This window comes from Peromyscus maniculatus, chromosome 4 (assembly GCF_049852395.1).
Source record: "Peromyscus maniculatus bairdii isolate BWxNUB_F1_BW_parent chromosome 4, HU_Pman_BW_mat_3.1, whole genome shotgun sequence".
NCBI classification, from domain to species: domain Eukaryota; kingdom Metazoa; phylum Chordata; class Mammalia; order Rodentia; family Cricetidae; genus Peromyscus; species Peromyscus maniculatus.
The window spans coordinates 104,449,686-104,475,261 of NC_134855.1; the positions used below are offsets into that span (position 1 = coordinate 104,449,686).

The 25,576-nt window shown below is 39.9% G+C and overlaps 1 protein-coding gene across 5 annotated transcripts in view; it reads right to left on the reverse strand.

Annotated features, from left to right (window-relative positions):
• Window positions 1-25,576, reverse strand: part of Gabpb1 (GA binding protein transcription factor subunit beta 1) — a 50,961-nt gene that overhangs the window by 15,769 nt on the left and 9,616 nt on the right. For 4 of the 5 annotated variants that reach the window (XM_076570567.1, XM_006986473.4, XM_076570566.1 and 1 more), the window contains exons 2-7: window positions 15,863-15,970; window positions 10,880-11,047; window positions 9,564-9,758; window positions 7,852-7,963; window positions 7,406-7,519; window positions 2,315-2,500 (exon numbers count right to left, since the gene is read on the reverse strand). In XM_076570567.1, the coding sequence (XP_076426682.1) occupies window positions 2,315-2,500; window positions 7,406-7,519; window positions 7,852-7,963; window positions 9,564-9,758; window positions 10,880-11,047; window positions 15,863-15,970 (883 nt within the window). The remainder of the gene's footprint in view (window positions 1-2,314; window positions 2,501-7,405; window positions 7,520-7,851; window positions 7,964-9,563; window positions 9,759-10,879; window positions 11,048-15,862; window positions 15,971-25,576) is intronic. The other variant, XM_016005035.3, reaches the window with a different exon arrangement.

Here is a 25,576-nt window from a genome sequence, read left to right on the forward strand (position 1 = left end):
TAGTACAAGCAGTGAGTTTAGACTATGGATATAAAGGTGACCCAGTGAGCTCAAAGGGTCAGGTACACATAAAACAAACCACACCACAGTCAGATTCCTTCATAATTATTGGTTCCACACTGCCTGGAATAGCTATGCCAGGAGTAGAAATCAAGAACTCAAGCAAGTTAAAACCAACACTACCTACAAAGAGTGTGAACTGAAAGGCAAGGGCAATCAGTTCAGCCATGAGGCTGCAGGTTGTTTTGTGTTTTTTTTTTTTTTTTTTTTGCAATGAGGTAAAAGCTATAAAACTCTTCAGTGGGGGGGTCCCTGAGGGAGAAAGCTCCTGATGGCACTATACTCCAAAGTGTAGCCTGGTCTCTGAGATGTTGGTCTTCAGTGTCTGGCTGAGGAACTAAGTAGCTGGGGTCCAGGCATGTGATCCTCTTACTCATATAGACAGTGCAACCACACCATGTTAGGAGAGTTTGCAGGCAAACAGCTTTGAAGTCTTCTTGCTATTAAAAGGAAATATAATTTGATTTTTTTTCCCTATCATTGTCAAGTCAATTAATTTGGGGGAGAACTTCCCACAGAGCTGAAGTAGCAAGTGATAAATTTGCCACACTTAAAACTATATTGCCCCTGTTCCTGAACACCTCAGAGTCATGTCTGTTCATCCACCATATCAAACAGCTGGTGCCCACATGTCCCTTCCTCCCCCTGTAACAGCTAGTACTGACACACTGCCTTGAGATTGGGGGGGGGGGGCAGAAAATGTGCTGTCACACTTCTGATTTCAGCCTTCCTCATGACCTTATTATGCTGGATCACAGCATCTAATTCAAACCTTCAAATATTCACCCCATTAGTCCACTACTGCTTGAGAGAACACACTACCAAGGCCCAATGAGACCCAAAAGATGCCAATACAGGTATGTCTTCTGGGCACATCCCTAGGATTCACATGCAATGGCAGATTCTCACCCTGTCCTAGGATTAGAAGAAGGTAGAAGAAATCTCTGGGAAGTTGTTCTAGAGCCACGAAGGCAGGAAGCCCCTTCAGAAGCAGTGTGTGTGTGTGTGTGTGTGTGTGCACACACACACACACACACACACACACACACACACAAAGGAACAGCATGCACACACACAGTAACAGGATGCTGTGAGTCTCGTCTGCCCTCCTGTAGCCTACTCTGATGGGGTGCATTTACTTCATGTGTATAATGACACAACTTCACCACTCTGTCCATGTTCATACTAACTTTTTCATGAAGCATGTACATATTGCTTTGGTGGCCTCTGGCTTTGAAGCATACTTCCTGGGGTTCTGTGCTGAGTAGGAGATAGTGGGTCATGGCTCCACGGCTGTACAGTGTGCTGCTGTACCAAGACAACAGTGTCCCACAGTCACTCTTGTTATCAGCAGCCTGGTGTTTTCCAAGCTTGCAAATGCCCAATGCCTCAAGTCCTCAGGCTCATTTTTAATATGTTTTGTCTTCCAAACTCAACTAGGAATACAATCAGCATTTCCTTCCTGTTTTTTTTGTTTTGGTTTTTTGTTTTGTTTTTTGAAATTCACTTAAATCAAAGACAAGTTTCCTGCTTACCTACCAGTGACCAAGCATATCTTGGCTGTTTCTATGTGAGCATCTCAGGCTAAGATGCACATTTGTGCACCCAAACACTCTTTAAAACAACAGTTCCATCTTTTAGGCTGTTTCTAGAAGTATGGTTAATCTTAAGAAGCACTGGAAAGAGAATATAGCTCAAATGCGCATACTGAGCACAATTCTCTCCAGTTCTACTCAACATTCTGTGGCTTGAACATGTGTGTAGTACAGGCTTCTGTCTTACAGACAAGACCCTTCCATCTTGCCAACATGAACATCCTCTTGCATTTGTCTCCACACTTCCAGAGCTCTGCTTCCCAGCTGCCCACACTTCTCAAGCTCTACAGCCACCAGTGTGATCTGGGCCGCACCCTCAATTTGTACTTTGAGTAGTTTTTTCTTATGTGGCATTTTTAAAAAGTGCTCATGACATTTAATTGCATAAAATGATCTAAAATATTGTCCAATGCTAATTCTGAATTATTTGTGTATTGTTTGTGGCAATATATTAAGTTTATTTTCCAAACAGAATGTTTTGAGGTTAATTCCACCTACTAAGTGCTCAAAGTAAGGCAATTTTGACACTAGCCTAAGTAAATAAAATCAAGGAATTGTATCCATTGTAAAAGGCTACATGAGTAGACTTCAGTGCATAGATAAAGCAGTGTCCTGAATACTGAATACAGACAGACATCACACAGACATCCAGTACTAACCTTGCTGTCCGTCAGGCATGGTCACAATGATGGGCTGGCCCATCCCACTGGTTGGAATGGAGTGCAAGTTCCCCAGCTGGATTCCATCTGTAACTATCGTGATGACTTGCTGACCCCCTGAGCTAACTACTTGCTGAATTGCACCATCCACAGATTCTGCGGTAACCACTTCCTCTGTGGCCACTACTAGAGGGGAAAAAGAAAGTAAAAGTCATTGAATGTGAATAGAATTTCATTTTTTCTTTGTCTGTGTTTTTCAGACAAGTTTACATAGTTTTTAAATATCACTGACAATGGTGATATAGACATCTATGTAAGTAGTTGACTACAAGTCTCACAATTTATAATTGAATTCCAACTACCTTTTTATGACTGCATTTTAATAATCTTCTTCTTCACTCCCCTGTATCTTCTTTACATGGAGTACAATATAAGATCACTGACAGTAATAACAGAGGTTATAGCTACTTAATAAAATGACTCAGTTCCAATGAGAACTTGATGATTCTAGTCTAGACACATGTATCATATGTATCAAGGGATACACAGAATGAACAGGAGTCCCTGTTGGACCAAGTGAGCAAGGTCACTTGCAAAAAACAGAGCTGGCATTATATGGCAATGTATAATTCAACTTTTGCATAACTAAGCCCCAAAATATGCTCTCAATAATTTATAAGAGGTGCACAGAGAGTTCTGACAGTTAAAAACTTTGTCTTTGGCCTTGCCTAGGTTTAAAAAAAAAAAAAACAACTAACTCAAGTTAGTACTGCCAAAAATCCTTTCCCACAGGCATTCCTACATCAATCCCCCAAAAAAATTGTGCATAAAGACATGCTCACTGGCATCCCTAGCAGCTTTACAGTGGTAACTATAAAGTAAAACTAGAAATAATCAAATATTTGTTGGCAGTAAATAAACTGTGGTCATCATACAATGGAATACAACAGAGTCACTAAAATGACTACGTGTAAAACATGAATAAAAACAGTTGTAAGCAATGAAAAACACATGTACTATCTGCCTTTCTTTCTCTTAGGAAGTGAACAATGATTTTACTGGACTGAACTTCTCTGTAATAACACGTTTAAAAGGGAGTGAAAAGGGAAAGTTTTTGACTGAAGAGCGACAATGAACACACAGACAAAGGAAGGACTGAGGAATCGTTCTGGTAACAGTGGACTCAAGCAAGCATCTCTAGTAGGTACCAAATGCACTGATGAAATGTTTTGGTTACTGGGTATGGAAATGTTCCCACAGTGTCACATCAAAGACTACTAGCATGAAGTGAGAGATGTCTAGTTTTCAAGGCAGACCTGACAAAAGGTCTGGCTTCAGGCCTTTGACAGTGTTACTTGGCCCAAGGGTCACAAAACAAACCCAGAATACCCAAAACTGCAAATGAACTTTTGTTTTGAGTGTTCTCATTATTTTGTTTGCCCTAAGCAATAATTATGCTTTTTTACCATGCACTTATGACAATTTCAGGAAAATAGTCACAAAACAAAATAGAGAGCACACAATAGCAATATATTCAATAGAATAGCTATTAAAGTTTTCAATGCACTAACTATTGCTTTTGATGTTTTTTTAAATATTCATATGAAAACGAAAGGCTCACTGGTTGACCACTAACTACTACTATTTAAAAGCTTTAGCATATGTAAGGCACTTCTGAGATCACACACAGCCAGGCCTCCACTCAAGAACTTTCATCTTCGCACTGTTAGCAATGACTGCCATCAAAATGATAGTTCCTATCTTTCATCTAAAAAGCTCTTTCAAGTTGTGATGGTAAAGTTATGAAAAAAATTAAAAGGAAAACAATTATAGAAGACAAAGTACACATCCCAAACCTAGAGAACAAGCTAAGAGTCAAATGTTGGAACATGTAAGAAAAAAACAAACAACCTTAAAACTTTAGAAGATTATAAAGTGTGTGCGTGTGTACAAATTGGCTCAATAAAAAGTAACTGTAGTCTCATAAATATTTATTGATCTAATATAAAAGTCGGGCTGTAATGAGGAGAGCCAAACAATGCCCATGCCTTTGAGGTTAAATTACCCATGCCATAAGCTGAATTAAGGTTGGCAAGAAAACGTTTCTTGAAAACAACCAAGACTGAACACTTTTATATAGAAATATTTACATGAAACAGAAACTACATCAGAAAAATGTAGCATTTTGAAGGTAGAATCCTATAATCTAGCCTGAAACTAAGAACAAAGAAAAGTAAAACCACAAAGACTCACATGACTCAGTAACTTATCCCCTAAGACTAAGTAAGTTTCATTATCCTACTTTGGAACAGACAAAAAACATAATGTATAGAAGTTTCCTGGTACAAACTTCACTTTGAGAAAGGATTTTCCATTGCCACTAGACACTTTATATCTTTCAAATACAGCTAGCAATTACAAATGTTTAAATACAAAAAGGGAAATCATAGATTTCTATTTAATCAAGGTATTATATAATTGGGCCACAGAGCAGAATGCAACTAAGCAAAGAAAAGTTGTAGGACTACAGGCAGGGCTACAAATAAAGGCTTTATGGAAAGCTAATGGGGTGGTATGTGTGGTATATGTGCATGTGCAGGTACACCCATGGGTCTGCAACCCAAGGAAGAGTCTAGGCAGGTTGTCAGATGTCTTCTTCTACAGCTGTCCACCTTATTGGCGGAAAACAGGGTGTCCCACTGAACAGAAGTTCACCATTTTGACTAGCTTGGCTGGCAAGCCAACTCTTAGGATCTACCCATCTCCGTCCCACCAATGCTGGGATTACAGGTGCATGCAGCTATACCTGGCTTCTCATCTGGGTGCTGAGGCTTCAAACTCAGGTCCCCTCATGTCTGCCCAGCAAGCGCTCTTATCCATGAAAAGCTATTTTTACACTAAACCCTCCACCTCAAAAAACTGAGCATGTGCCAACTGAATCATGAGACTGTATTTCTTTAATTGGTATGCATCTCAGTGACATATCCACCTGAACTTTTGCTGCATTCACACTCTTAATATCTCCCTACCCCCAACTCTCCCAAATCTTTATGATGATATAACACTGAAAGGAAGTATCCAAATTTAAACCACCAGTCAAATAAAGTTTTCTAGTTTTTTCCTCCCCTTCTTTTTTTTTTTTTTTTTTTTTGTTTGTTTGTTTGTTTGTTTGTTTTTGGAGACAGGGTTTCTCTGGTAGTTTTGGTGCCTGTGCTGGATCTCGCTCTGTAGACCAGGCTAGCCTCGAACTCACAGAGATCCCCCTGGCTCTGCCTCCCAAGTGCTGGGATTAAAGGCGTGCGCCACCACCGCCCATTTCCTCCCCTTCTTTTCATTAGTGGTGAAAATCAAACCCAGTGCCTCGTGCACAGTGAACACATGTTCTCCCACTAAGCTGCTACCATAGCCCTGAAACCAGTTGTCTTTGATGGCTTCTGCAAATCTAAGCACAAGCTAAAAGAGCAGCATGTCAAAATGGTGGTGCTCGTAGGTGCCAATGGCCAAAAGTAATTCACAAAAATCTTAAGACTAGGGCTGGAGAGATGGCTCCTAGGTTAAGAGCACTGACTGCTCTTCCAGAGGTCCTGAGTTCAATCCCCAGCAACCACATGTGGCTCACAACCATCTGTAATGAGATCTGGTGCCCTCTTCTGATGAGCAGGGATACATGTAGACAGAAAACACTATATATAGTAAACAAATAAATCTTAAAAAAAAAAAAATCTCAGGACCTACTAAGAAGCAGGATAACACATATATGTTTATCACTACTAATTAGTCAAAGAAAAGGGGAAAAGGGTAAGATTTTTCTCTTTTCCAAGAGAAAAGAAATTCATTTATGTCTACCTTAAAGCTTTTTGGTTATGACTCAATGACACCCTAAGTAAAAACATTTATCACAGCATCTTACCCATAGAATATATAGTCAGTGAACTATTATTATTAATTAAAAATTGGGAAAAAAATGAATTAAAGGTTATTCTTTACTCTTTTTTTAATATTCTTTACTCTTGCAAGCAAATATGATCACTTAAACTACAGTTGAAATAACATTTCTTAAGGTTTTGGGGAGGGGGATAATGTGTATGGTTTTTTATTTTGTTTTGTTTTTTTATAAAGACACTGAATCATCCAGGCTGGCTTTGAACTAGCCATTCTATCTTAGCTCTTGAGTAACAGATTACTGGCAAGCACCATGGTACCTGACTACTTCAAGACTCTCCTAAAATTTCCAACTAAAAAAAAATAACTTATACAATAACTATAGTAAAAGACAACCTGAGGCGAGTATAAAAGCAAAGGATGTTGGAACTATGTCAATACTGCGTGTCATCATCGAACACAGGTAAACCAATGTCTCAGCCCACTCTTTAGACAGGTCTCCCATGCAGCCCCGCATGGCCTGGAACTCAGACCCGCCTGCCTCTGCCTCCCCAGTGCTCCGACTCCAGTCAGTACCACCGTGCAGCACACAGACACAGCTAACCCTCTTAACAGGGTTTTTATAGATTATTTCAGTCATCAAGATTTTTCTAATATTCTTATCTAAGACTGCCAAAATCAAATTTATAAGAATGCAAATTCATACTGATCTACTCTATTTAAACAAATTGCAAAATGGTTAAAAAAAAAAATCTAGATTTTTTTTCCCCCAGTTTTCCATGTAAACACAGGATCTGACAAGATGGGACACTACACTTAGGGAGAGCCAAGCAGTGGATGCTCTCATCCTACTTCCCATTAGCTGAAATCAATTTATCCCACCTTAGTCCTCTAGGTTACCTTCTTAGCCTCTGCAAGCACTTGGACCTGTACCTTTCCTTATTTATTTATTTTTATAAAGATGGGAACAGGATACTGAGTCACACTGGGGGCTGATACAAAAATAAAAATCAGAAATAGCAACTTTAATTAATAATAAATAAGCAAGTAACAAGAAATATAGCCAATCAATTCTAAACAAACTATAGAGGGTTCTTGGGGGGGGGGTCTAAACAGGATTCACACAACACTAACACAGAGGAAAACCCTGACAAAGTGAACTATGAAAGAATCGCTCGCTCCACGTAAAGAGCTGACTTGTTCTCTAACCTGGAGTTTCTGAAGAGTTGGACAATGGGGCAGACGCTTCAGCTAAGGCAGCTAATGTAGCTAATACTGATGTCGAGGAGTTCCCAAACTGGACAGCAGACACTCCTGTTTCATCTAGGAAAGAAGAACACAGAGTTGAAATTTCAGGTGGCCTAACCCAATGCATCCTGCTCATCTTCTACTTCTTACTCCAGTCTTACTGACACTGGATAGCAGCATCAGTTTTGAAAAGGTGGTACTGTTATGCACTGTGTAAGACTGCCTTTCTTTAGATTCCTTTACCTCAGAAAAAAGGAGACCGGGAGAGCGGAGGTTATTCTTACCCTCCTCCTCCAACCGTCCTTCCTTACACTGATGCATACCTACTAACGTTCAACATCCTAACAGCTGTCCTACATGCATCTCAATACCTGTTACCTTGGATGAATTTTCTGAAGATACCAGACCTGTTAGGTTCACCACCCCTCCAGGTCCAATGATGAACTGTGGTGTGGCAGTGTGTATTGTCACAGTGTCAGGACTCTCCGGGTTGGTGTTGATTTGGTTCTGCATAGCAATCTAGGGAACAAATTATCACAACATTTTCAGAATTACAGGCAGCACATCTGGTAGGCTCTCAATGCAGAATATAAACACACATGTGAAGACACAGTCTCCCAGGAGAGCCACACACTACAATGGGAGACGTGTTAATGAAGCACTGAGGGTACAGCTCTAAGGGCAGGTGTGACGGTGTGTCCTACAGCCTTCTGTTGAGTGACAGCAAACCTCATTGGAGGGGAAATTAGTATCTTACAGGTGCTTACAGAACACAGGAAAGATAGTCAATCAAAGACAGTTTACTGTTCTGCAGAATTATTTCAATTATTTCTACCACATTAGGTAATATATAACATGACATATTCAAGTATGACCTTCCCATTGAATTGTTCTCAATCTTTAAATCTCAACCCTTAAATTGTATTCCTAGACATAAAAAACGAAGAGTCAACGTAAAACTCATTATTTCCCAGAGCACAAAACATCTTCTAAGTAAATTGTGGAAGTTCAATGAAGTCATGTAATCTTAGAGAGTTTTACTGAGAACAGGACAAGCGAGAAGTAATTCTGGTTACCAGAAAAACCAAACATAACTATGTCTACAAATAGTTGTTTTGTAGAGGGTGAAAGAAAGAAAGAAAGAAACCAGAATAATAGACTACATCACAAAACCTTGGCAAAGTTTGGTCACTTTCAGTCAGACGTGTCTGCCTTGGTTTCTACTGGCTTTGCCACTGAAGGCTTCAGCCATATTTGAGGTACTGAGGGAAGAGACAGGTTCAGGAGGAGGGGGCTGCCTGGGGAAATGCCCCAGAACTGCACCATTAGAAAAGGGATGAAAGAGAAAGGGGTCATCTTGACAGGAATCAAAATCAAACCATCAATCACCTCAGCCCTTAAACTAAAGTAAACCTTTTCATTTGCACTCCCGGGCATCTGAGCCCAAACAAATGAAAACCCTGCATAGTGAAACATACCATCTTCTAGATCCCAATTTACATTTTTAAAAATTTAGACATATCAGTGTCAGACAAAGTAGACTTAAAATAAGAAGGGAGTCAGGGTGGTTCAGTGGATAAGGGAGCTTGCAACAGAAGCTTGAAGACCTTAGTTCAGTCCCCAGAACCCACGTGAAGATAGAGAATCGACTCCACAGTATTCTCTAGCTGCCCCCACCCCCAGCCCCAACCCCACCCCACACATCACACACACACACACACACACACACACACACACACACACACACACACACACACACAGTAAGTTTTAACTTTTTTAGACAAGCAAAAAAAGATTTAAAAACGAAAAGGCTATATCACTTAACCAAGGGATATCAGCTACTAAATCTTTATAAAGTAGCTTACAATTGTTTTGATAAAATGTGATATCCAAATGTGCAACACAATAATGTAAATGTCTAGAAAGAGAATTCAGAAACTGATAGCACAGACAGACAGCACCTCATCTAACCTTCTAGAGTAGGAATAGTAATGAACAGAGAGGAAGTGGAGAGAACAAGGCCATTCACAAGAACTGAATCCAACAGGAGAAGCTATAAGACAATGAGCATCCGTCTGCAAGTGCCTTCCATGTTTTCTTAAACTCAAAGCCAAGTTACCTGTAATATCTCTGCTAAATCTTCATTTCCATTGTCTATTGAAATATCAAATGCAGTTTTACAAAATTTACTCTGCGTGTGGACATCAGCACCATATTTGATTAAAAGTTCCACCACCTCTTGATGATTGTGTTCTGTTGCCCAATGCAGAGCTGTCATCTTTAACATATCCTTTGCATTGACGTCAGCACCATGCTAAAAAATATTTCAAAATCAGTAATATTTCAAGATATGAAGTATCAAGAATCCCTGATATGAAAATATCAGCCATAATGCTTCTACACAAGAAAAGCACCATTAATTTTGTTTTTTTTTTTTGGGGGGGGGGTTAAATATATGTTAGTAATCATCAGTTATCCATGACTTAATCAATTTTCTACCATTGCTGGTTTTCCTAACTACTGTCCTTCTAATTTCTTGAAATAAAACAATTATGTTTTTAGTTACTCGGTTAGGGGCACAAAGGGCTGGAGTGAGTGGCCTTACAGGTGAAGGGCAGTGCTGAGTTCTTCAGAGCTCTTAAATGGTTTATGGTGGGTGGTCCTCTCATCCCTCAAAATTAAATATGCCCTTTGCTTTCAAAACAAACACAAGCTAAGGAATTGGAAGAAAGCTGTCTAAGGCGGTGTCTGATATGCCAGGCAAATGTGGCTGGCTATTCAGCACACTTCCACTAGTCAGGTGTAAGAGTGCTGTGTACATAAGCACTGAAGTTCAGTAACAAACAGAGGATGAACCATCTCTGCAAGGATTCCTAGTCTGCTCTCATGGAAATGATAGTTTTAAATGCAGCTAATTAAATATTAAAATGAGTGTTTGCTTTTTAATGTGGCTTTAAAGAATACCTAGGATTACATGTAATTTGTACTCTAGACTTTGCATTCTTCCCGATGGGCTCATCTACATGCTAGGATGAAAAGGGTCAAGAATAAAGGCTGTCACTCTGCCTCAGACTCTTCTGTGTGACCTTTTGACATTTAGATGACTGATGATAATTTAATTACTTATTAATCTGCTTGCTTGCTATCCAAGACTAATCTTCCCTACATAGGATTCTGACTGTAGTACGAGGTTCTTCACCCAAAGGACAGACTTTCAATGGTTGACAATTAACTGAGAATTCACCTACAGGAAGGTTTTTCCCTCCAAAGAAAACTTCAAGGCAATATTCATTTGACAGACTTATACACATCTATAACAAATGCTCTATCAAAGATAAAAAAGTACACACTTAATAAAACCCTTCCCCTTTTTCATCTTACAAAGTTTGTTTGGGGTTTGGATTCAAAATCTAAGTCCAAAGAGAAAAGACATACCTTCAGCAAAACCTCTACTATGCTGGCATGGCCCTCAGAAGCCGCCATGTGCAGTGGCGTCCGGTCCACTTTGGTCCTGGCATCCCTACTTACGCCGGCACGAAGAAGTACCTCTGTGGTAGAGTAATGCCCATACTGTGCGGCCAGATGAAGTGGAGAGGTTCCCAGCTGTAACACAGCAACACACACATACACATGCACACACAAAAAGAAATTCCAGTTTTCAGTTCTTTTAATATACTTCTACTACAAAATATATTTTTAAACAATGACGCATATTACATTGTGTACATAGTAATTCAAAACATCAAAACAAATTACTCAGCTCAGGCTTATCTTCACAGAAGCCCTCAAGAGGTCCATGCAGAGGTGTGGAGAAGTCAGTGGTTCCTCTAATTAAAACTCTCTTCTTGTTCCTCCTCTCCCTTTCTCTACTTTTTTTTTTTTTTTTTTTTGTTTTTTTTTTTTTTGATTTTTTTTTTTTGAGACAGGGTTTCCCTTTCTCTACTTTTAAACAAGGTCTCAAACATGAGATCCTGCCTCAGCCTTCTAATGCTGGGATTATATCATGCCTAGCTCTTTGTTACTAACAGAAAAACATCCTGAATTAATTTTACTAAAAATTAAAGGTAGTTATGACCTGAGAATGAAGAAGAGTGTTGTAGCAGAGGCGTATATCCAAATAGGTGAAGTTTAGGTTACATTATACTACATGCATTAAGAAGCACAAAAAGCCCACTAACTCCAATTGCCAGTCAATAATGTTAAAAAAGATGTTCACCAGAACATGGAATTTGCCAGGCTGCCACTGTGAGACAGCAACTGTTTTTTTTTTAAGTTTGTTTTATTAATTTTACTTTATGTGTATGAATGTTTTGCCTAAATGCACAAATGTGTCAAAACCCCTAGAACTGAAGCTATAGATGAGCCACCAAATGGGTCCGAGGAACTGAACCCAGGTCCTCTGCAGAAGCAACAAGTGTACTTCACCACTGAGCCATCTCTCCGGCCCATCCCCTTAGTTTTTAAATCGCTTTCTATGGACCGCCTTGTTCCAAGACCTCCAGGTGTTGGCGTCATAGCACGAGTATGATTCCTACCTTGGTATGGCAGGAAAGAAGCGGAAGTACAGAGAGGTCACCAATCTGCCTAACGTCACACAAGTGACCTAACACAACAAAGCAACCTTAGAAATCATTATTTCATTACAACAAGAAAGTCATTACTGAGGTGTTACCAGACCCTCAGAGATGAAAGGGGAGATTGTTGGACAATCCTTTCTTCGTGCTTTGTTGTATTTTCATATAGTTGGCCTTTACTCTTAACAGTGCACTGAACAACCACTAAGACTTCCTCAGTGACATACTGAGCTCTACTGTGTATTTTCTGTTGTTATTCTTAAGACTTCCTTTTAGGTTCACATGCAAGGAAAAAATACATGCAACACGGCATACTTACATGTAGTGTCAAGAATAGGTAAATGTCTGTAAAGTCAACTCCAGTCTGGAAGGAAAACCTTTCCAGTAACTTTAAGTCCTCTTACATGTTGTTCCCTGATCACAAGTCCTTCCCTTAGTCCCTCAGGTAAATGCTACTCAAAAAAAGAATTGGTTTTGGTATGTATGTGTGTGTGGTTTGAGTTCTGGGCACCCAAACCAAGTCCGCATGCTTACATGGCAAGCCTTTACTCACTAAGCCACCTCCCCAGTCCCTACTCAGGATTTTCTGACAAGCATTACTTTAATTTCTATCAATTACAAATCCTTAAATGGTATAGTTTGGTTCTTCCTGTTTTGAACTTTACTAGAATCCTACCACATTTACTTCTGATTTGTGAACTGCTTAATATTATGTCTACAAGATGCATTCATGTTAATGGGCATATGTAGTACATTAACTTTCTCTACAATACTCCATTCGTTAAAAAGCTGTAACTAATTTGACTAACCAACTGATGAACACTCTTTTGTTTCCAGCTTTGTTATTATAAACAATTCTGCTACAGGGATGTTCTAGCAACTCAAGTACATAAACAAGTTTTTTTCTATATTCTAGCTCAACTGATACAAATGGCATACACATATTAAAATTTACTAAGCACTGTCAAACTGCCCTCCAAAATGGCTACAACAATTCACCTTTGTACCATCTCCTCACCAAGGCTGGCACTACAAACATCACTTTGCTAACCAAGTAGATGTGTCCAATAGCTTCTGGCTTTACTTTTCATTCAGTGGTAGAGTTGAACACTGTTGTATGTTTACTGGCCATTCTAACTTTCTCTTGGTGAAGTACTACTGAGTCATCTGTCTGTCTATTCTGACTCACAGGGACTCCTTGTATACATACTGTGGACACTAATCCTAATTTATAATCCTTCTGTCTTGATGTACTACAGTATCATGGTGACATACCTAGTATGCATTTTCTTTAAAAGTATTTATCTTATGTGTGAGTATCTACATGTATGTCTGTGCACCATATATATGCAGTGCCTGTGGAGTCCAGCAGAATCCTCTAGAACTGGAGTTTCAGGCAGCTGTGAGCTGCCATGTTAAGTGCTGAGCAATGAACCCAGGTCCTCCTCAAGGGCAACAGTGCTCTTAACCAGAGACAACTCCCAGCCTCATAAGCATTCTCAACAAGCTGACTGTGCTATAAATTTGTTGGGCTACTTGCATCTGTGGGCACTTACCAATTCTGGAAATTCTAGGCAACTGCACTTCAAACTACTTCACCCTGATCCACTCATTTTGTGGGTCTGCTAATACTATGAGCACTGGGCTGTTTCCAGCTTTGTTCCTATGAGTAATGTTCACCCACACTCGTTTTTGGGTCATCGTACCTCTCACAAGTCACACTTTCTACTGTGCATCTACATTACCCCCGGGTTTCCTGCCATTGGTTCTAAGTCGTCTGCAGTTGTCTCTAACTTGGGACTGAACTCCATCTACTGTCCTCAGCAGGTCTGCTCCTGCTGTCAGGCTGTTTCAGTAAGACATTCGAGCTGCTTTGTCTTTGGGTGTTAAAACTCGACTGCTCGCTTTCCTTGCAATTTCATTAGTAGATACAAAGCTGGGACTTAAAAAGGCAGGTTTCTCTGGGGGATATGCATTGCTTCTGCCAGGGACACAGGTATAAGAACCCTAGTGCAGAGAAACTTCACATCCTCTCCGCGGCCTGTAGTTCCTCAGATACACGGTGTTTGTACAAGGCATGGCTTGTGATCCCAATTCTTTCAATCTACGTTTCCTGTTCTCCCTCAGTGCTGGTTCACACCAGGTCATTTATTTGCAGTGCCCCCGACAAGAGCAGGGAGAAGAGGTGGAGAGAGATGAGGGTACTCTGAGATAGGCTGAGTGCTGCAAGTGCAGTTCCTGGAACTGTCCCACCAGAGTTAGCCCTGGAGCACTCCCAATCTTTGTCTGCAGTACCCCATGCTGGTGCGCTGGGGAGACCAACAAGGATATCTAAAGGCAGCAAAGGTTCCTAGAGAATGGAGTCTCTGGATCCCAGCTTACATTCAATGTTTTGGATTCACTCTTCGTTCTTAGCAAAGCACTCAAGATTTCCTTGAAAATATCTAGTGAGAACGTCTTAACTAACACAGACAAATGCTGACATACTTATAGACCAATTCCTGAGATTTGCTTTAAAACAATACAAAGACAGTTCATGGAGGAACAAGATTTACCATGGTTTGTTGGTTTTGAAGCTGGATGAGAGGTATGTAGGAGTTGATGTTTGTATAAAATTTTCCAAAGCAAACAAAAAAAATTATTTTACATGAAAATTTTAAAAAGAACAAGGAATAAATAAGGACAAAAAAATTAAAATCAGAATTTTGTATTGTTATCAGTGATAAAAAGTTACTGCAGATTCCTAACCCTCATGCTCCTAAGACCATCCCTTCTGCCTTACCCCAGAACTGAAGAGGCGTGTCTGCGGCCTTCCCCACACTGCCTTCTAGACTGCAAGAAACTGCTTCCTTCCCTTTCTTCCCATTTGGTCACATTTCTTTCTTTCCTTCTTTCTTTCCTTCCTTCCTTCCTTTTTATTTTAAAGACAGGGTCTCACTAGGAAGCTTTGGCTGTTCTGGAACTCACTATGCAGATCCTCGTGCCTCTGCCTCCCTGGTCACGTTTCTTACAATTTCACAAGCAGCAATGGAAATGCAAACTTTTTTCTTTTCAGGACCAGTTAAAACTCCTGTCTTCATTACTTTGTGAATTATGGATCCTCTCCCTATTATAGTGTCTTTAAACTGAATCCAAGCAATTATATAGTTAGTCATACCAAACTAGTATAGTCTAAAGTCTTTAAAACACACAACTTTATTCATAGATGTTGATTGGGTAAGATTGTCTATTGTTAAGAAAATAACATGAGCAATGCACTCCCTTAAAAGACAGTTTAATTATGAGCTGGAGAAACGGCTTAGCCATTAAGAGCATAGACTTCTCTTGCAGAGGATCCACCTTCAGTTCCCAGCACCCACGTCAGCTAACTAACAACTGCCTGTAACTCAGCTCCAGGGGATCCAACACCTCTGACTTCACGGGCAACTGCGCTCACATGAACATTCCCATACACATAAACAAATTAAAAATTTTAAAAATAGCCGGCGGTGGTGGCGCACGCCTTTAATCCCAGCACTCGGGAGGCAGAGCCAGGCGGATCTCTGTGAGTTCGAGGCCAGCCTGGACTACCAAGTGAGTTCCAGGAAAGGCGCAAAGCTACACAGAGAAACCCTGTCTCGAAAAACCAAAAAAAAAAAAAAAAAAAAAAAAAATTTAAAAATAAATCTTTTTAAAAGACAGCTGTAATTATAAACTCTGAACAAGTAATCCCCAAAAGTGAGTGTGTATACATTATATCATTTATAAGCATAAATACTAGCTAAATTTTCATCTGGGAAGAAGGGAGGAGGAGCAGAAGAGGAGGAAGAAATGAAACAACTACGACATTAAAATCACTCTTTACCCAGTCTGTAGTAAAAGGAGCTCCATTTGCCATCAAAATGCGAACTTCGTCATCTTGACCTGCTCGTGCCGCTTCTAAAAGCTTCTTCCCCAAGTCTACCAGGGACATCTAAATGAAACACATGAACTGATATGAGAATCTCCATTACATACTGTGACATGACTTCCCCCTCATTCCTAAGTCCATTCTCGTTATCCCTTCAAATGTGCTATGGTTAATCTAAAACTAATGATCACACAAAGTAATTTATATTTTGACTCTTGAAATATATTTCTTTTCTAAGTTTTTATCTGAGTAAAACTGGTCAAAATTCTTCACATACAGCCAGTAAATGACAGAAGACGTAAAGCAGCAGGCGCAGTGAGCCTAAGAATTAAAAGTGGCATCTGTTCGTATTGGAGCCTGGTGACATTCTTATAAAATTATGAGCTAAAGTACAAGAGAGTGCCCTGTTCCTGATGTCCACTAATCTACCCAACCTCTTCCAGACCAGTAAGTAAGTGTGCTCAATTCTAAACAAATGTCTCGGGCTCTGTCTGGTGCATCTACTGTACACTTCAGTCTTCCAGAAGGGGGCACAATTCACACTCCATGGAAGTACTAAAAAGAGTTGAATGGTCTTATGAGCAGGATATGTGTCTCACTAAGAATCTACAAAGAGATTTTATCTTGAATTCAAGAATTCTCTAAAGGCTAATGTCCCCATCAAGGGAGGGAGGAGGCAGAGGGAGGCAGGGAAGACAGACAGGAATCCACAGGTGAACAAGGACTTGAACTGGTCAAAGGAGTTGGTCATTCTGGGGAGTGAGAATGTTTCCAATCCAGAAGCTTCCTCTGTGGTACTGTAGAATATACTACGGAAAGAACAGGGACAACCAGTTCTGTGGAGAAATCTTTTGAGACATAATAAGAAAGAGATGTGGCTGGGATTCAAACATGTCTAAAAAGGAACACACTCAAGGTAAAAAGTCATAAAGAAGAAATGAGCCACAGGGCAAGAGTGACTTATGTGAACAGCTGTCACTCAAGAGCACTCAAGAAACTGGCAGCTCTTGGAAAGGTTATTTCTTCCAGGAAGGGATAAAAGATGCTACATACTTAGAAGAAATGTTAGGAGGCACCAGAGAGAACTACAAGAAAATCTAACTTCTGGAAAGAACTATGCCAAATTATCTTATGTTTTAGTAGATTCTGTAATATGAGAGCATCCATGCCAAACACAGGAAAGCCATGAACACTAGGTGGTGTACACAGATGAGATTTCTTAGGAGTTATTTTGTGTGCAACAATAAAGGAATTCATAATATACCCTGTGGTGAAAAATGAGAAAACTAACATATGCAGTTGTAGAGTTTATATGGGTTTTCCTTTTTTTTTTTTTTTTTTTTTTTTGTGTGTGTGTGTGTGTGTGTGTGTGTGTGTGTGTGTGTGTGTTTAGTTTGTTTGCATGGGACACTTGCAACATTTCTTTTACCTTTGACCTTCTAGTTTTCTTTCTCTTTTCCCCCTTTCACTTTTCTCTGTAACCCAAGGTCTTTAATCCTGCAAACAAACTGAACTTCTGATCTCCGATGAAGTCTTTCCTAGAGACCATGCTGAAGCTCCACAGTAAACATCACCATCACACTCAGAAGGCATTGGAATCTTAAGCAGTAATTCCTATTAAAGACACCATAGTCTTGAAGAAAGGAAAAGCTGGTCCCTCTCCTATAGAAGTACAGCAAAACCCAAGCTATCTAACACAGTATCTACACTGCAGACGAGCCAAATTCACTTAAATCTGTCTCTAAAATGAAACTTAATCTTTCAAATAAACATTTTAAATGTTATATACAATGTAAACACTTTACAGTGTTTATACAGCCAGGTGAATCCATTTGGCATACACAGTGCCAGACAAGACATCTGGAGTGATCTACAAAGTGCCAGACTGGATTTTTCTCATTCTGAAATTAGTCTGTTTGCCTTTCTCATCTTGATTTGTATATATTCTGGATAGTAGGTCCTTTGTCAAATACAAAATTATCAATAACTCCTTTTCAAATTCTGATCTGACTCTCTATCCCATTTTCTTTGATATCAGATACTATCTTCTATGCATAGGTAGCTTTAAGTTTTACAAAAAATGTGAAACTTGCCGGGCGGTGGTGGCGCACGCCTTTAATCCCAGCACTCGGGAGGCAGAGCTAGGCGGATCTCTGTGAGTTCGAGGCCAGCCTGGGCTACCAAGTGAGTTCCAGGAAAGGCGCAAAGCTACACAGAGAAACCCTGTCTCGAAAAACCAAAAAAAAAAAAAAAAAAAAAAAAAAAAAAAAAAAAAAAAAAAAAAAAAAAAATGTGAAACTTCTATGTATTCAAAAATAAAAGCCAGTCTTGGTGACACATATCCCTGTCTATATCCTAGCCCTTAATGATGTGGAGACAGGAGACTCTTGAGTTTGAAGATATTTATTTATATACTTATATGTTCATACCTGTACTACATGGCAAGACCTCAACAAGCAAAAACACTCAAGCAAAGAAAATAAAATCAAGGACAGAAGATGTGTGCTTAGCACCACAAGTGACTAGCAAATGTTAACCTTTTAATTATTTAAGAGGTCTGACTCGACAAGCCAGGGTAGAAGCTGGCAGACAGTTCAGTGAGTTATGCAGCTGGAGCACTCATGGTCCACTGAAGCTCAGATCCTCAGGGATGCCACCTGCAGATTTGTACCCTGTCCAAGGTCCAGCCTACCCTTTACCAAGATGCTGGTTCTGGTGTCGGGGTTCTGAAACCTCAGACTAACAGAATTCTCTTCTTTTCTAGTAGGTGTAGCCATCCTTAATTTCAACTCATTTAAACAATGTTTTAGAGCCAGGAGATGGTGGCGCACACTTTAAATCCTAGCACTCATGGGGCAGAGGAGGCAGGCAGATCTCTGAATATACAAATGTTCATTACTATGTTCATTACTATGTTTCACATTGAACTTATTTACTGTTTATGAAATGCTTCTCACAGTCTAACATAAATCATTGTTTTACTTAAATTATAACATATTAGACCCACCTAGAAACTTCAACATCTGCTACTTCAGCTCCTAAGAATTATACATGCTGAGTGCCACCTAGTGGCTGCAAGAACAACAGCTTATACAAGCATACATACTAAAATAACTCTAATACTTTTACTTAAAAATATTTACAAATAGTATGTAACGGCTTTAAGAATCAAGACCCTAAACTTTATATACAACATACTGAACTGTGTAAAAAACACACAAAAAGAACTAAAAACAATAAAGCTATTTCCCATTTATTTTGTTGCTTTGTACAATGAACACATATTACTCATGCAATTAAAAACAAACTTTCATTAAAAATCTTTACATCAAAACTAGGTTAAATGTAAGCTTAAAAATCTTTAATATATAAGGTTAGATATTAAAAAGTTTTTTTAAATAGTAAAAAGATGTAAAACTATTATCATGTATATAGCAGTATATATGAAATATTCTTGGCAATCACTATTTAATTGTCAATACTCTCATGAGAAAGGAACTCAGGGGCTGAAGAGCTGGTTGAACAGTTAAAAGCACTTGCAGAAGACTTGAGTTCAGTACCCAGCACTCACACAGGAACTCACAACCACCTGTAACTCCAATTCTGGGGGACCTAGCACCTTCCCCTGGCCTCAATGGGTACTCTACACACTTGGTGCAGGCAAACACTCCTACATATAAAATAAAAATAAATAAATAGAAAGGAATTTCTGTAAAGGGATGTTTACTGTCCTGACCACCCAGTCCCAAATAACAAACTCAGAAGCTGAATATGAATTATAAATGCTGCTCAGACGACAGCTCAGGCTTGTGACTAGCTAACTCTTACATTTAAATTAACCCATGTCTATTAATCTATGTACTGCCACATGGCTCATCACTTTACTTGTCCTCTAGCATGTCTTGCTTCCTGGGCAGCTTGCTGGCATTCCCCATGACTCCGCCCCTTCCTCATTCCATCAATATGTTTGGCTTTCCTGCCTAACTTTATCCTGTTCAGCTATTGGCCAGGCAGCTTGCTTATTAAACCAATCACAGCAACATATATTCATTCACACAGTGTAAAGGGATATTCCACAGCACTTCCTTTTTGTCTAAATAAAAAAGGAAGCTTTTAACTTTAACATAGTAAGATTATATACAACAAAACAGTTATCAAGTAAGAATTATAGTTACAATATCTAGTCTATTTGTATTTGGCAAAATTAGAGAAAAAAATCTATTCTCTATTTTATCTTTGTGACTCTAAAGTTTTACATCTAATTTGCCTTTTTATCATAATTAAGGAAAACTATGATGATCAACTCCATCAAAGACCCCAGAAGAATGAAATGTTACCTAATGACAGGGACATCAGGCTGTCTGGACAGTCACTCAAAGTTCCTCTCCAACACTGGGGCATCCATCTTTGGCCAAGAAGCCTAGCATATCTGACAGACTTTCCTGTGAAGCAGGGAATTTTGAAGGACTGCCCTATCTTGTCTTGGCAAAGTTTGGCAGTCATCTTTCTTACATCCTGCTGGTCCAGATTGGACAATAATTGTCAGCAACTGAGGCAAAGGCAGTTTCTTTGCCCACATGACTAGCTTTTGCCATAAAGAAAACAAACTCCATATGTAGTTTCTTTGATGCTTATCATCCTCTTTGAAGTAATTGGTGCTGTCAGGAGCAGACATGTCTCACTGTCAAGAAAAGTCTAAGTTCTTAAAACATTTTAAATGCCATATTCTATAGGTCTTTAAAGTGTTTGAAGATTGCCCATCTATCTGAAATATAACTCTGCATGATCTTGAAATCCTAACTAACATGACTATAAGTTTGCTATTACAGATGACTATTAATCTATTTCTTAATTATGTATTATATTTTAAATGACCTGTATAAACATAATACCCTAAAGAGTTGAAATATACATACAGTATAGCAAAATTAACTTTAAATCTATTTCAATAACCCAAAATCCATACTAATATAAAATATTTAAGATTAATGCTTGTATTTTTGGATTCAAGTACATTCAATAATCTATCCTTTCATCTCATCATTTCTATATTATATCCCCCTTTTTTCCTTTAGAAAGAGATCTTTGAATTTAACTTCTTTGTTTAGCTTTTTTCCTTACATAAGCAATAACAACTTATAACCAACCCCTTAAGGACAAACATTCATAATTTATTTTGGGAATTTGCGTGTAGTTCTCTAGACTACTTCCTGCTAATTGGGGGTGCTTGTAATCTTTGGGGGGCCCTGAGAAAATTTAGGATATGGTCATGTCCTGACTGGAGTATTCTGTGAGGCTGGCTCATCTCAGCCAGCAGCCTGTTCTGGACGCAGAACTCAGAGGAAACTGCAACAGAGGAGCTCTGAAACATTGGGTCATCTGTGTCAACCATTCCCACCGGAGATTTTTCAGGGGGTCTTCCTTGATCAAACCTGATTTTCTTAACCCAGAATGAATCCAGAGCCTCTCATTTTCTGTGGAAATAAAAGGAGAAACTCTTCCAAAGTAACATAACTTTTGACTTCAATTTTGAAGTCAAGACAGATCTCAGAGATAGAGGCCTCTGAGTGCGATATCCTTCTTACCACCCCTTTACCCCCAACCCCAGGGAGCCATTCTGAGGTAGACACAGTAGTGGGCTGAGGAACGGGTTAAAAAAAAAATCACCAAGAGTTCACAGCCTGTCTGGGCTACATAGCAAACTTGAAGTCGTTCAGGGCTACACAGCAAGACCTCGTCTCAAAAATCCAAAAAGCAAGGCCAATGGTTTCCTTTTTCATTAAAATATCTGTTCTAACCAAAGCAGAGTAAACCAAAAAGAATAGATGGCTTAGGAAATAAGGACCCAAAATAAATGCAATGGAAATGATTCAAAAGGTTGATGACCTCAAGGAAATAGCTGTGCCAGACATGGAAAGCAAATCCAGAATGGAGCAATAAGGCAGAGGGTCCAGGAAGAAGTCCTCCAACACAGGCCAGTAAGCCTCCTGAGAAGGGACTGAAACTTCCAGTCAGAGTCTGGGAAGTGTGACGGTGGATATAAAAAAGGATAAGTAAAATATTAAAAGAGGCTGTTTCTCAACGGGCGGCGGCGGCGGCGGCGGCGGCGGCGGCGGCGGCGGCGGCGCACGCCTTTAATCCCAGCACTCGGGAGGCAGAGCCAGGTGGATCTCTGTGAGTTCGAGGCCAGCCTGGGCTACCAAGTGAGCTCCAGGAAAGGCGCAAAGCTACACAGAGAAACCCTGTCTCGAAAAAACCAAAAAAAAAAAAAGGCTGTTTCTCAGAGAAAAGCAAAAATAAGTTTTCCAGTCATACTGTATATATGCATATATTACAGAATATAGGCTGAATAATAGTCCCCAAAGATGTCTATACCAAGAACTTGTATTGACTTACATGAAAGATTTTGTAGATGATTACCCAGGTGAGCCCAATGCAAAAGAGGAAGGAGGGGCTAAGAAGTAGGTGATAAAAATATGATATTGACAGTAGACAGAGGTGTTTGGGTGTGTATATGTATGTGCATGTGGGGGTGGGGGGCAGATGAGGTGAGATGGAACATAAGAGTATAGGGGGAGTAGAGAGGGAGAGGTTGAAATTGACATTAATTTAAAGACACTGGAAGGGTCACCATTCAAGAAATAGCTGAACATAGTGACAGACCTCTGTAATCCCAGCAATGGAGAGAATGCGGCAAGATAACGGAGTTCAAAGCCAGCCAAAGGGCATCTCAAAAAAAATAAAATAACCCCCAAAAAATCACAAGATGGGCAGTGGTGGAGCATGCCTTTAATCTCAGGCTCAGAAGCAAGCAGAGGCAGGAGAATCTCTGCAAGTTTGAGGCCAGCCTGGACTACAGAGTGAGTTCCAGGACAGCCAGGGCTACACAGAGAAACCCTGTCTTTACAAAGAAAATAGCAAAAAGTATATTACTATACCAATGTGCACCCCATACTACCAATGTACAAGAATCAATTTATCCACAAGGTCCTCATTCCCTACAACCATAATCTTGATCTCAGAACTCAGAACTCCATGCCAAACATCCTGTGAAATCATAGAAAGCAGTGTTGTTAGCTGTTTTCTTATTCTTTGTCTCTTTTGGGGAGCCCCGCCACCCAGCTCCTAAATAAGTCACACATGGAGGCTTATTCTGAATTACAAATGCCTGGCCTTACCTTGGCTTGTTTCTTGTCAACTTTTCTTAACTTTAAATTATCCTGTCTACCTTTTGCCTCTGGGCTTTTTCCTTTTCTTACTTCTGTATACCTTTGTTTCTTTTTTTTTTTTCTTTCTTTCTTTCTTTCTTTCTTTCTTTCTTTCTTTCTTTCTTTCTTTCTTTCTTTTTTTTTTTTTTTGGTTTTTCGAGACCGAGTTTCTCTGTGTAACTTTGCACCTTTCCTGGAACTCACTTGGTAGCCCAGGCTAGCCTCGAACTCAGAGATCCGCCTGGCTCTGCCTCCCGAATGCTGGGATTAAAGGCGTGTGCCACCACCGCCCGGCTCCTTTCATTGTTTCTTACTCTGTGGCTTGCTGTGTAGTTGGGTGGCTGGCCTCTGGAATCCTCCTCCTTCTCTGGCTGCTCTTCTCCTCCCAGTTTTCTCCTATTTATTTCTCCTGCCTGCCAGCCCCACCTATCCTTTCTCTTGCCTCGCTATTGGTTGTTCAATTCTTTATTAGACCATCAGGTGTTTTAAATAAGCAAAGTAACACAGCTTCACAGCATTAAACAAATGCAACATAAACAAAGGTAACACACCTTAAAATAATATTCTACAACAAAGCAGAGAAACTTCTTCTCAGGATAACCAACCCTCTTACAGGAATTTCAGCTGCAGTGCCCCTTCTTAACTCCTTAAAGCTTTTTAAGAAGGGTGCACCTTGTCCCTGAGACTCTGGGGAACGTTCGTCTCTCTTCTTCCGTGGCATTCTTTTACCCACTTCAGCAATGCCAACCTGCTCAAAACCATTTGTGCTCTAGAGTGCAGGTCCCTGCTCAGTGACCCTCTCTTCTCTAGAGCCTGCAAACCCTGCCTAAAGCGTGCACTTTACCTGACCCACCAAGAACTCACCAGCATTCAATGATGCTACAGTATACACATGTATACAATATCATATAGTACATCTATATAGTCTAAGAATTTTCTTTCCCTCTGGGCAGCAGTGGCACACACCTTTAATCCCAGCACTCAGGAGGCAGAGCCTAGCAGATCTCTGTGAGTTCGAGGCCAGCCTGGTCTTTTTTTTAAAAAAAAAAAAAAAAAAAACACTTCTCTGTCTTGGGCTGGTTCCACACTGTGTAAGCAGTTCTCTTTAGCAGATATTTCATGCCTCTAGCATCTTGGGGACCGCAGCAAGACAACCCAGGTATCATACAAATAGCCCGAGGGCCTCCATGCAGAGACTCAAGAGGTAGATTCCACAAACCCTTTCCTCATGTATTCTTGATGACTCTAAACTCAGACTATGTGAATGATGCTGTAAATTTGGCTGCTATTAAAAAATAATTATACTTTTGGTAGAGATTTCCTTCTTTGTTTGTTTGTTTTTAAAGATAGGGTTTCTCAATGTAGTCCTGGTTGTCCTGGAACTCTCTCTGTAGATCAAATTGGCCTTGACAAATTCAGAGATCCGCCTGCCTCTGCCTCTCAAACACTGGGATTAAAGGTGTGCGCCACCACTGTTCAGCTGTTGTGGAGATTTCAAAACAACCTATTGTTGGCTATGTGGCATGGTTATTGGTAATCACTCTTATTCAGGTTCACAATGAAAAGGAGCAACAAGAACAAAAAGAAACACAAAAATGTACAGTTGAAAAGACAAAGAGCATCAAGAAATTCAAGGTGCTTGTGCTGACCAAAATAGGAGATTAAGACGAGCCTGGTCTCAACAACAGGAGTGGTGATCTCAGGCCAAACCCCACCCAACTAAGCTTCCAACTCTGGTAAAAAAAAGGCCTAAGGAATCTTCTGCTCAGAGCCAGACATGGTGGCGCATGCCTTTAATCCCAGCACTCGGGAGGCAGAGGCAGGTGGATCTCTGAGTTCAAGACCAGTCTGGTCTACACAGGGAGTTCCAGGACAGCCAGGGCTCATCCTGTCTCAAAAAATAAGCCAGTTGGTGATAGTGCACGCCTTTAATCCCAGCACTCGGGAGGCAGAGCCAGGCGGATCTCTGTGAGTTCGAGGCCAGCCTGGTCTCCAAAGCGAGTTCCAGGAAAGGCGCAAAGCTACACAGAGAAACCCTGTCTCGAAAAACCAATTATATATATATATATATATATATATATATATATATATATATATATATATATACACACACACACACACACACACATATATATATATAAAATGTCTACGCTAGCAGAAAAAGGTTAGACATTGGTACAAGACTAAGTAAAGTACCACTTAGAAAAGCATTCAGTCAAACCCACCTCACCAATGTACACATCTATGTTATAAAATAAAATTCAGCATGATTTTGCCACACACACACCAAAAAAAAAATTATATAGAAAAAGAAATCATTCAGCACCACTAACCTTTAAAGAAATTGCTAATCAAAAACAATGAAGAGTGGGCATGGTGGCACACACCTTTAATTTGAGTACTCACTCACAAGGCAGAGACAAGTGGATCTCAGAGTTCAAGGACAGCCTATTCCAAGAAG